The sequence below is a fragment of the Strix aluco genome, chromosome 1, assembly GCF_031877795.1.
Source record: "Strix aluco isolate bStrAlu1 chromosome 1, bStrAlu1.hap1, whole genome shotgun sequence".
Lineage (NCBI taxonomy): Eukaryota > Metazoa > Chordata > Aves > Strigiformes > Strigidae > Strix > Strix aluco.
This window is the reverse complement of record NC_133931.1, coordinates 154,305,804-154,319,356: the sequence shown is the minus strand read 5'-3', so window position 1 is coordinate 154,319,356 and position 13,553 is coordinate 154,305,804. Positions and strand designations below refer to the sequence as shown.

Genomic DNA, 13,553 nt, shown 5'->3' with positions numbered 1-13,553 from the left:
TAATACATGTTTCCCAAGCATAGCTAACTACTTTCAGACATTTTTGGAATACATCTTCTAATAAAAAGGAGCTTTGATGACATTGTAAGTATTCCACTGTTAAATAAGTCTTAGGGAAACAGAAACATAACACTATTTGAACACCAGTAAAATAGAGAATTTTAATTATATGTAATAGCCAATAAGCTACTTTTAGTGGCTATGAAAAAACTACATTTAGCAGAAACAGCAATAAAACAAGAGAAGTTAAATATAACTCTTCCAAAGAACAGGATATTTATTCAAGCCAAAAAGAGCTAATTTATACTATGGGTGTAGTTCTCACTGACATTATCTGGGGAAAATGACTATTACAGGAGCGGGTGTGATATATAGCCTTTGAGTCATGCATGATAAACCCTAATGGTTTTGCTTTGAGGTAAAAGTCCTTACTAATCAAGTAATGAATCATTCCCAAAATGTCGAGTTCCTGAGGCCATGTGTGTCAGAAGTGTGACTCTAGAGAGAATACTCAATCATTAATGATCACTTTTGAGATTTTTATCAACCGATTAATAAGCAAGGAAAGGAGTTAAGGGGCTTGGACAAAGAGTTAATGGACCTTTAATGAGATTCCATGTGTTTTAGTGAATAGAACATAATGAGTTTTATTTGCCACTGACCACAAACCACCAACGATTGAAGTGCTCCACACATTGCAAGTGTTAAAATAATGTAAGGAACTGTACTTGTGCTTTCCAAAGATTAGAAAATTATGTTTACTTTAAAAATTGCAATGCCCATACTTATTTCATATTATACCTATGTAGTAGATTACGGATTAGATATAAAGACCCTAGCTTCCTAAATTAGTAGATGGAGATGAGGTAAGGAGAGAAATAGGGAGATTTTTTTTTTCTTTAGTGTATATTAGGTGCTGGACCTGTTGGTATCAACTACAAGGGAACTAAAATTCTAGCTCTTAAGATACACAATTCTAAAAAGACATTAAGGAACCATTCTGAAGAGTAAAATTAAGATATGATGTATTATGTGTATGCACTCTGACATACGCACGTGCACATGTACACACACATATATCCTTTTGTACTACTGCCTATAAATTACCTACATCTAAGCAGGGCAAAGGCATTTGCCTTTGACATGCTCTTCATCTTTGTGCTCAAATCATTATGGAAATATCAAAAGAAATTACTCCATTTAACAGCCTGAAACCACCAACGATTACTAACCTAGAGTATTTCCAATTCCCTAAAATAAAAAAACTGACTACAGGGAAGTCAGTTCAATCGTGTCAGTCTGCAGCCAAGTCCCAGAAATAACAGATCCAAAAATCAAACGGGAGGGTGTCATTTGATAGCTGGGGGAATCTTATTTTGAGAGCAGAGAAAAACAGGAAACAAACAGAGGCAAAGAGGGGAGATTGTGCTTCCTTTCAAAAGGCAGTGACAAGATCCAAATCATTTGTTGAAGAGATGAAAATAAACTAGAACCTTCCAGCTAGAGTGGCTCTGTTTTCCACATAGCTGTGTTTTTCATGCTAACAACAAAATGCACGTGCACATGCACATTTAAAAAATCGTTCATAGAATTGAATTATAATTTACTTTAAGTGTCAAATACACATATCTTCAGTAGTGGGGAAATTCAGTATCAGGAACTGGACAAAGCTGGAAGAGCTGTCACCAGTTTCAGTTAAGTGGACTCCAGGAAACTGAGCAAGAAGGATGCCAGATACGAGATCGAACCTAGAACACATGCCTAGAGACCGAAAGACAGAGATCACCAGCAATTCTGCTTGTCCCAGCACCCAACAGCATGGAAAGAGGTTAGAACGGGTCTGCAGAGAAGGGTGCGGACAGTCACAGAATTGTTGCACACCAGCTGAAAGACAGGAGATCGTGAACCATCTCCAACTGGAAGCCACATAACTACATTTACGCAGTGCTATGAAGAAGGTATATTAGTACGTTTTTCATTCAGCTTTGACACAGGTGCAAAGCTTCCAGATGGCATCACATTCACATCTAGCTGGTGTTGAACACAGGTGAAGCAGATGCATGACAATGTCCTCAGGCATAAAGGCGAGCCCTTAAACACTGGGCCAGAACCGCCTGTCTTCTAAACCAGGCCCTCTGGAATAATGGTGGTTTCAATCAGCTAAGGATCTGTTCTGAAAACTGATCAAAAGTATTAGGTAAGAAGGACAAAATATGCTTAACATTTAGATATTTGTCAACTCTTAATTGGAATATTTGTTTTCATTTGAAGTGCTGAAATTTCAGAGAGGACATCGTATGATTCAGAAGATACAATTCCAAATCAATCAGTTATCTCAATCATGATCATGATTTACACCCAAAAGTAATTTTGCCTGATAGTGTCAAATACTATAAAATGAACAAGAACTGGCACACAGTATTTTAATACTTTAAATACTGCTTGACAAGGTTTCAACACTCTTGCTTGATCACAAAGCACAATGAAAGAGACAGAACATGCATGATCAGCAGCACTAGGGTGAAAATTCCTCGCAATTCTCTTGTTAAGTAAGATGTGCTCAAAGGGATTCTAACTAAATTCCTTTAAGTTCTGTCCAAAATTCAGATTAATTACACATTCTGCTGAAACCTCAAGAAACATAAATATTTAGCGCACTTCCCGTGGCCTCCTAAATTATGCCCAGGGATACAAAAAATTTGCTTTTTCTCCATACATTTAACTTTTAAAGTTTATTGTATCATACCTTTCTCTTTTTGGATGCTTTTCTAAAAAAACATTTAGTTAACACTTTAACATGAGCTGAATGTTCTTTTTGTGTGTGTATTTTAGAGTAAACTTAAACAAAGCTGCAAGTCAGATTCTACAGGCTTTAATCAGGTGTTGCTCTAAATGATTTTCTTTCTTTCTTTGAGAAAAAGAAAGCTACAAAGTTAACTTTAGATTTGATTATTTAAATGTTAGCTTTCAAGACTAGAATAGATCCTGTCACGTAGTACAACTACTCAGTGTCACTCTGAAAATAACATGGGATTGAAGGGCTCCAAAAGGATCAGATCAGTTGCAAGAAAAGTTAACCATAAACAAAGAACAAACATAAGGACACCTAAATACCAATCCTGTGCTGTGGCATGAAACTGTGGGCCAGTCGTAAGTTTTAGCAGCTGGCATTAATTCATAGCACAGTTGCTTAAATTCCATCTCAAAAACATGGAACAGTCCATCTTTCTGTTTAAATTAGGCTATGACAAAGAAACAGTTGTGTAATGAAGTTCATAAAGTCCTGGAAATATTAGAAGCACCTTTCTTCAAAACTGTCATATAAAAGGGAAAGAGCAACTCCTGTAACATTACTCATTAAAAGAACCAGTGTATTCATTTAGAGCCATTTGACTTCCAAATCCTTCACAAATTTCATCTGTTTCTCCAGAAGTCTCTACTGAAGGCTCAAGATCCCCAACCAACATCCAGGGCTATATATGTGAGGGACGGCTCAGATCATAGACCTCAGGGAAAACGGCTACCTTCACATGTGAATAAAGCTTTCTCAGTCACAGGCCACAAATTCCTACACAGTTTACTGCCGTGTAAAGAATTAAACTGGATCCTCCTGATGGAATTGCCTTCTTTATTCTAAATGAAGAGTCATAATATCTCTACTTGGAAGCAATTGTTTTTGTTGACCACTTCTAACAGACTGATGGTGAATATTACGCTTACTTTCCAGTGCTGCTAGCTATATGAATGAGATAAACAATATCAGAATGCTGAAGGGAGAATAGATGAAGGAGATTACACTGAAAAAAACCCGTTTGTTCCTATTCCCTGTAAACAGTAACCCATGACCACCACTTTAAATCTGAAAGACTATTTGAATACATCTCCCCTTGTTTCAAGCAAAGTTTTTAAGTTAAAATTCCTATCCACGTAAATCTCTTCAAGATTCATATGCAGAACTCACAAGATGCAAGACCGAGACCAGCCAAGATAAATACAAGCCATATACCAAAGACAGCAGAACGAACTGGACAACTTCTAGTTGTTTACAGAGCAAGATCTGAAAGTTACGTTGAAGGCCACTTCATTGCTGCTTACAGCCACATATTTCTGTGAGACAGGTTACTCAGTAATAATATAAATAAGATGACCATGACAGAATAGCTGAATCAGGAGAAAATAAAGGGAATAAACTTGCAGCATCAATTAGTTCTGGCAGTTCCGTTTAGAAAAGTGTGTTAGGTCCTCTTACTAACAGCAAGACACTCTCAAATTTATAAAGTACCTTAAAGAAAGAAAAGCTAAAATGTATCACCAATTAAAAATAAAGACCCACTGTTGTAGAACATGTAGTTATTAAGCCTACGTGTCTAAGGTTAGGCAACTGTGTTGACTTTTTGTGAGACTTGTTCTGTCGGTCCATTCCTAGTAACTGTTGTTTCCAATGACCACACAAAATTTTACAGTGACATGAAGATCCAGAAACCATTAAGTTTCTCTATATTTTTAAAATTAGGAGACTGGGAGGGAAAAGACACTATTAGTTTTTCTACTGAGACATGGGACATCACCCATCTTCTCTGGTTAGGTGGCTATTGACAGTGCACAAATAAGCAACTGATGGGGAGGGGTGCTGGGGCCATGGGTAAAACTTGAGATGTCAGTATGAGAAAGCACAAGCGAGTTAGTGGTTCTACAGGGTGGGGATGAAGAAGCCTCAGAACGTGGGGAAACCTGAGGTACTGTGCAATACTGGCATCAAAGAATAGGAAGGGAGCTATGCTTACTACATATGATGGAAGCATGGGGATACAGGACAAATCTGTTTGCTTCAAGATTTGTCTTAATTTTGCTACCTTTTATTGTAATACAATGCAAGGTAGAAGTGATTGCTTTGTCTTTACAGTTTTTGTAAACTTGAACTGTTCAATCTTGTCTCAGATTCACGGTTTAAGTACTTAAAATCAGTTAAGCAACAGTTAGTGCTCTAGGAGAACTCCACCCCATGTTTCAAATTCATCCTTGCTCCTCTTTCCATAAAAGAATGTAACTGCAGTAGTCTTCTAAACGTGGTTACAGAGTTAAACACAGCTTACAACTAGACACAGCTAGTATTGCTTAGATTCACTAGGATAAAATCCATGTGGGTTAAAATAAGAAATTGAACCATCTGAGTTTTATGAAACTTGTTAATTCCAGTTTGTACCTGGAAACCAAATAATGTATGCCAAGAGTCAATGCATGAAAATTCTAATTCCAGGGCAAGCACCTGCAGCTACTGCCAAACTATGATTTTTATTTTTTTTTAGTATGACAGAAAACACACTGTAGAGATTAAAGATCATTAAATTACACTTTCAAGCAATAACATGTCTCCAGTAGGTGAGCATTATACAACGTACATGCTGTTTACAACAGCTATCATAAAATTAGCTGCAATATTATTTCATATTTGAAGTCCTTTAAACAACAAAAAATCTATGCAATCTCAACTACTGTTCAATTGCTTTTAAATTTTTCCTATTAAATTCCTTTCTTAGAACAAGAGCTAGCAGCATGTCCAATTGCACTGGTAATTTTTTTAACCAGAGATCAAGAAGTTATTGGAAAAATCAATTTGCAATAGATACTATTTGTATGTCTATGAATTATTTTCATAGCACCTTCCTACAAATCATTCCTGAACGTCGTAGAATAACATTTCCTTTTTCTAATATACAAGGCTACTATGTATGTAACAGTTCTTCTTTTCCTTCCAAAATGGAACACCTGATGTCACTATTTGTTAACTGTTGTTAATACTCACTCAAATCTATTTAGACCTATAATATTACTTCAGAAAGACAAATTCTAGAAAAGATTAAACAGGACTATAAAACCAAAAGCAAGCTTTTCCTCCTCCATTTACACACACTGATGCACGCTTATACATTTCTCTGTTATTGTGAAGATGAAAAGTAAGGTTCAAGTTTCCTTATAACAAACCCATCAGTAATTTTATTGTAGCACTAAATACATCCTGCCTAGTTGGTAATATACAAGGACTAATACAAAACTTTAGTGTATAAATAGAAACGCTTTTTACCAGAGAATCAAATGCAGCTTGATTCATTTTCTCTGGTTTGGTATATATAGGTTTGACACACATTGTACATCTACCTACATGTCACACAAACACAACTTTTATTTGAAGATGAAAATCTGCAAATTAACATTTACCATCTACTTCAGTTGTAAAATTCAAATCAGTTCAGCAATTCATAACAATTTGCAGGTAGGCAAAGAAACTGTACAGAATAAGTTTAAAGTAGATATGTATCACACCTAGGCAATGAAACTACATGGTGAATATTCACCATTATTTTATTTGTATTTAAAAGGCTGTTCACACAAAGGTTATATAACTGCTTCATAATTGTTCTGATGTAAGGAAATAAGGGAAGCACTAAGAGGCACCTTTATGTCCCTGTGGATTTGGAGAGGTTATACCATTATAGCTTCAATTTTTAAAAAAGTCCTAAGCTATAATAGTTATTCTATTAATAATGTAACTCATATAGAGCCCAAGTCCTGGAGAGTCTGGGTTAAAAAATAAAATCACATACTCATACTAACCAAAAACTCCTTCCTGTTCTAGGTAGAAAGGTTTGGAATACACTACATACACATACCAAAACACACACATTTCCCTTATGACTGCAAAACCCAGTGTAAAAAACTACAAAACCTTTCTTTGTACATAACAATTACTTTGGTGAAAAATGAGGGGATAAAACAATGCAAATTTTTCTTTTCTCATTATAAAAATATTTAACATAAGGGAGAAGATTAAATTCTCAGACAATGGTGAGAGAATAAAAATCAATTTATTTTCTAACAGTTGGAGTATTTTATTGTGGGATTTATCATATGTATTTTATTACAAAACCCCCTAAAACCTCTACATCACTTATTCAGAGTTCAATCCAAATTCCACTGAAGCAAATAAGAGTCATTCCACTAAGAGTCAAAGGGGTATGGATCATCATTCTCCACTGAATGCATTCTGCATTAGGAAAACTAGTAACACAACCATGACGCTTAAAACAGACAACTTTCCAAAGGGAAAAATAGAGACAGTTTCTTTGAACAACTATTCTGAAAAGCAGTATTCTCAAAAATACAATCATATTCATTCCAATGTCAAAAAGGCTACATGCTTAAAAGAGGTTAGACTTTACACTGTTTATATTTATCCAGCCTCATGATTCCTTTACTGAAAACACATGTTCCATATTTTGAATACTTCAACTATTTGCATTTAGATATTTTTGTTCAAATAAAGACAGAAGATGAAACTGAATTAAAGAAAACAAGGTCTTTTCTAATATAGGAAATGCATCATCGAGCAATCTCATTTCACCCACATAGCAAAGAGACAATATTAAATCCTACCACTGCTCTCACTTTCAAATCATATGCAGCAGTGGGGTCTCTCTGGTAATTACTATTATACTACATTTTTGTTTGTAGTGACAATAACAACATTTCTTTGTTACACAGGGATTCACACAAACAAAAGAAAATTACAATCTACTAAGAAAAATGTGAGCTTGCCTAAAACAAGTTTTAACAAATATAGGAAAATGTAAGCATTTGTTCTCTGGAAAGAAATCTTTTTCCTCATTCTCCTTTCAACTACACTAATTCTAATTTTAAAAGCTTACAACAGTAATTATTAAGAAAAGCACCCATCTGATTTTGGTTTGAAGAACTAAAATAAGCTTCTGCAATATGCCTCTATTTCAACTACCTGATTTTTGTCATATTCTCAGAACTCATCTTTCAATTCAACTGCAAGAAAACTGTCAAGCACACCCCAGTTGCTTTTAAATTTAAAGGTAACAGTTCTGCACAGGAAAGACTCACTTCTGTTTACTTTTAGGGCTTCTTTAGACATGCCATTTCAAAGTGTTAAAGAATCATCTATCTACCACAACAATACCTAGTATTTCCTAAAGTAACCAAAAAGGCCCCACTTTCAAACTTAAACTATCTCATAGTTAACTCATTCACTGTAAAGACTGAAATAAAGGCAAATCTGACTCACGTATAATTGTATATGGAAAGGCAGTTTTCTCCAATTTAAAGAAATGTTTTCTTAGAGCAAGCAGTAAGGAAAAATATTTTTCCTTTGTTTTTTAATTGTTGTGATATACAACAGTGCATAAAGGTAAGCCTTATTTCCAGCAAGAAATCTCATTGTGACTCAGCTTCTCTAACAAGGCATGTTAGAAAGTAAAATCAGATCCTCCAACAGAAAAGCACAAAACATATAAAGTAACTTCTTAGCAAAGGGGACACATCATGAAACAAGCGTTATTTTAAAGCAATGCAGGTCTGAGGCAGGAAAAGAAAGAAAAATGTCCTTTATTCCTTGCATGGTTCCAGCACGGGGATGGTTTAGGAATGAATTTTTTTTTAAACATTGTTCTTCTGCAGCTATCACATTCTGAAATGGTTAGAACATAAAACCCCCATAAGGAAGGACTTGGTCAGCCTCATAGAATTTTGTTGTGAATGTTTCACCAGCCAAACCATTCCACCAGTTTACAGTGTACCATAAAATATTTACACAAGCTATGAACTATAAAATATTTTCACATGAACTATAAAATATTTACACTATCAACATCAGTTAGGAAAGAATGATGTGCTGTCAAGCTGGTGTGACCCAGGAGTAAAGATTTTGTGGTCACAGATTAAATAAAACTATTGCAAATCATCTGTAAAGTTATAGGGAATATTAGGTTAAACAAATTACTGCTTCCTGGTCTCTTGGATGGTAAATGTAACCAGAAAAGTATAGCTTATATGCTTTAAGCTAAGCTTTACCAACAACATAAAGAAAGGTTAGGCTCATAATCAAGCTATACTGACCTCTCTGAATGTTCCTTCTAGCAAGGTGTCCAGATGTTGAAGAGGAGCAGGAGTTTTGTCTTTGAATCGTGTCAGCAATCGCCGCTCAATAGCTCGAAACTGTACAGCCCTTTCAGATAACAGCTCCTGAAATTTTTCAGCATTCAAACGTAGCTGCAATTTAAGCATTTTCAAGAATTCAGGTTAAGGGGTCCTATGCACTATGTATGAACATTCCAAATGAAACAGAGGAGAATGACAGTAACATTTCTGGGAGAGTGTGTATTATTCAAATGTTAATGTCATTTATACCAGTTTCATATTTTACACTCCTCATGCAGCTTATTAACATTTTCAGGAATTATCATTTGCACTGAAACCAAAACTAATTGTCAACAGCCACAATAATCTGTGAAAATGTATAAATATCTCATCAGGAAGCCTAATAACAAGAGTGAAATTTCACCATCAGGAACTCAAGGCTTCTTCTTGGTTTTGTGTGCTATTTACGACACATACACACAGTGTATTGGACTTGGTATTTATTGCAGTGGAAAGTAAATGGTTATTCCCTGAAGCATGAATAGAAGTACTAAATTCCGCACTGTTTGAATGATTGTCTTTTTCTGAAGTGAAATCCTTTTTCTTTTTATATATACTGATCAGCTATAGCAACAAACTTTCCTGAAGTGGTCACAAAACTTAACAACACCGTACATCAAATGCCCAGATAATAAGAATTCTTATCTTTTAATATCTTTTAATCACCGTACCATTTTCCAGTACATGCCTCTAACACAAAATGCACTAAATAAAGGTGAGTCTTTCAAACAGCTGGGACTCCTCTGTACAGCTGACATGCTGTAACTAGCATAAGTTATCAAAAGAAACATTAAGACACACAGCTTTCCAGATGTGAGCATTATGACACACATCCATTTTAAAGTGCCCCAAAATGAGCAGAAAATTTAAATTTAGAAAACAGATTATATTTAAAAATAAGCAAACATACCATTCTGTCAGTAGATGATTATGAAGGACAGTTCAGGAAAGCTAAGAGAAAAAGAAACACTATGCAGCTTTCTAGAAGTAGGAAGAAAAAAGGGACATCTCAGGTAATATTCTTCCAAGCTTGCCAAAAGACTGTGTTGAAACTAAAAGGGATGGAAGCATTAGGATCCCCTCGATAGATCACTTGATACTTTTATACCAGATAATTATTGCAAAATTTCAGAGACTTCAAAATAGCCAGCTGCAACATAATTAGATCCTAAATTAACATTCCAGCAATTACACCTATATTTCAAACTTCAATGTATTTAAGCTTGTGATACAATCTAATGAGGCCTATGTTTAAGGTATTTCTACAATACCAGTCACTAAAAAAAAACAAACAAAAAAAAAAAACACCCAAACTTTTTGAATTGCAAATTAGTTGAAAGACTAACAGAACAACAACTCATTGGCTTGAGAGACAGACCTGGATCTAGGCTGACTCCTGAAAAAAAATCCCAGAAAATCCCAACTACAACTTCCATCTTTCTGTGTGGTGATGGCTGCACCTCACAGAAAATTTGGCAGCATGAAAGAATAGTATTTCCAATAGTATTTCTCACTCTTACATACATATGTTGCTGCTTTTGCCCATTATATGAGTTTAACAGACATTTTCAAACACCTATTCTCTTTTTTTTTAACTGGAAAGGTGGGGGGCAGGGGGGGCAGGAGTGCATATATTTTATTTTATTAGCTATTTCTACAAGCCATCTGAACTACTGGAGGTTTTTCTTTGTCATCTGCACGACCAAACAGGAAAAAGTAATTACACTTATTTTATATGTGGTCTGGTAAACTTCCTCGAGCCTCCAATGCTACTTCTACAAGGACAGTCAGTTTTTTTAAAATCTAAAGGGACTTTTTATATAATTACCAGAATGATTCAGCAAAAAGAAAAATGCTTATGGCTTCACTAGTACAGAAGAGTAAAACAGCCTAAAACTAGGACAAATTTTAAAAAAAAATGTTAGAATTAACATGATGTTAGTGCATGAAGAATCCACGGCTTATGTACAGACAGTGAGCAGAAGGGCAACTACCAGTACCATAATTTGTATCATTTGCAGACTGCACACTAGCTACTCGTGCTCTGCTAATCACAAGGGTTGTTTCAGAGGCAAGGCATACTCCATATGTTAAAAAATAAATGACGTTTTTTCCAGCACTACCTTAGATGCAACCTTCTATCTTCTGAAAGCCAAATAGTTACAGCTATAGTTATAATCTGATTAATCATAGTACTAACATACAAACAATTTTTAAACTAGAACATTAATGATTCACATATTATGTTACGTACCTCAAAATGTCGATCAATTAGTTCAAAATATTCTTGCAGAGGAATTGAACCAGAAAAGGTACATGCAAAATCTTTGCAGTTTTGTTTCTTGAAATGTTCTCTGAGGCGAAGCGTGAGCTCTTCTGTTATTAGCCAAAGGTCTTCTAACTGATCACTCTGGATCCTATATCGTTCTTTGAAAACAAATACACAAATAATAACATACATTTAAGCCACCTACATTCACTATGCAACACAGTTTAGATAACACACAAATTTAACTTGCTAACTGTATCCAAAATCTATATGAGATTTTTGTAAGAGATACATGTTCACTAGTGTTAAAGAAATACTTGTATTTTATTGATGTCTGTCCTACTCTCTCTTTTATCCTAACTTAAACAGGCAATTTTGTTGCACAAAATAAAAGTATTTATTGCTTCAGGACTACTTCAGAGTAGGAGCCTGCTCATGAAGAACAAAAAGCTAGAAGAACTACCATAAGGAAACAAGAGAAATACTGGATGATATTAAGCCATAACAACAGGCTGTCTGCAATTCTCAGCCATAACACAACCTTAGTGAGCTTTTCTGAGGGCTGGGGGCAGAAACAGGCTCAATTCACTTTGGGCAATGACAGAAGCACAGCATCCTAAGCATCTGATAGAAGTGGTAACAAGACAACTCCAATCCACCTAAAATCTTGTATGTCTTTCAGAAACAGTGAGTTCTTGGATAATACACTCAGTGTAATTTTTGTTATATCTCCACTTTCTAGGATATCTTCTAGTAGGAAAAGTATTACTCTAACTAGTCACAGACAACAATATTCAGTTTTGATAGTGCCGTGCTTCACTGTAAATACAGCTAATATTAGTAGAAGGTGATTTTTATCCATCTACACACTATGGCTTTGTAAAAATGGCTTAGTATAGAAATGAAAGTGTTAATATAAACTGAAGTGAAAAAACAAGTCCTGTTAGCCAGTGTCATCCATCCCAGCAAATTCATTTAACTTATCACACTTTAGTGAATTTCAAATTATCAAGCTAGCAGGATAAGATTTTATTTCTGTTGTTTCTAGTCCACATTTGTATAATCCTCTCTTTGGTTTCCAGGAAATCAGAATTAACTGAATGTTGAGAGGTAAACATTGTGGAAAATCACAGCAACATTTTAATTTAAGTTTTTTTCAGATAAACACTTTCAAACAACAGTTCCTTATTTCTTTTCATTACTCATCTACCAATACCTTATCCAGAAGGACAGACAGAAATACAGCTATGAGGAAAAATAATTGCTGGGTTTTGATACAAAATAGTTCTTCTTTTGCCCTTGTTAACACGGTTCACAGTAAATGAAATTAACCAGAATTCTTCAGAACTTGAACGTACTTATTTAAAATTTTCTCAACATTAGTAATTCAAGATTGTTTGACATTACCACTGGCATCATTCCCAGGATACGTATTTCACCAAATAGAAAATGACAAATTCTGTTTAGAGTGTAACAGGAAAGAAGCAAGTTTTATTTAAAAACATGCCTGTTAAAAAAATAGAACACCATCTGTTAAAGATAACATTCAACCTAATATCCATTTTTTAAACACTCACAATGTAATCGCTGGACTTAGTTGCATGTATCATCATACTTTGCCTTAAGTGATTTTTTCCTTGAGGGAAATTAGCTCAGATGTTTTCAGGCCAAATCAACAGTCATTCCATTTATAATTGACATATCGAATACATTAATGGTTTAAAATGGATAAAACTAATTTCCTCCAAAATGCATATTTAGTTTCCATACATTGTTGGTCAATACAAACACAATCTAATTTTACCATGGCCTGAGTAGAGAGCATTGCAGTCATTTGCTTTACATGATCTTCCAGTTCTCAAAAAAGACAAATTAGATTTAGAAACTGTACAAAACTGAGAATCTTTAGTTGTACTAAAGACATGCTTTAAACAAAAATACAATGAAAAAAATGAAGAAATAACTGTGCTTCTGCTCATCCTGTGTTTTTATAGCAGTTTACCACCTTGTGTTAGCTTTTTGTTAAAATAAACTCTGTTACAGAAAATGACAACAGATTTTCAGAAAATTCTCAAACAGAAAAGCAAGAGGCTACAACAGGTTGTCCAACTAGCACAACCTGCATTAAGAATGGTTGCCCTCCCAGTAGGTTATTTGAAGGAAATATTGAGGATTCAGTTCACTTCTCAGCTAGGAAGCCTGCATCAGCAGAAAAAAACCCCAGACACCATTAGCAGTCAAGCCTTCTTTAAATTTTGATTAAAAGACAGTTTTAAAAAATGTCAGG

General features: G+C 34.9%; 1 protein-coding gene across 8 annotated transcripts in view; it reads right to left on the bottom strand.

Moving 5' to 3' along the window:
* Positions 1-13,553, bottom strand: part of BBS9 (Bardet-Biedl syndrome 9) — a 323,390-nt gene that overhangs the window by 221,774 nt on the left and 88,063 nt on the right. For all 8 annotated transcript variants that reach the window (XR_012625295.1, XR_012625297.1, XM_074841233.1 and 5 more), the window contains 2 exons: positions 11,252-11,424; positions 8,917-9,069 (listed from right to left, as the gene is read on the bottom strand). Coding sequence is in view for 6 of the 8 variants with exons in the window: in XM_074841233.1 (XP_074697334.1) it covers positions 8,917-9,069; positions 11,252-11,424 (326 nt within the window). In the remaining 2 variants the exon portion in view is untranslated. The remainder of the gene's footprint in view (positions 1-8,916; positions 9,070-11,251; positions 11,425-13,553) is intronic.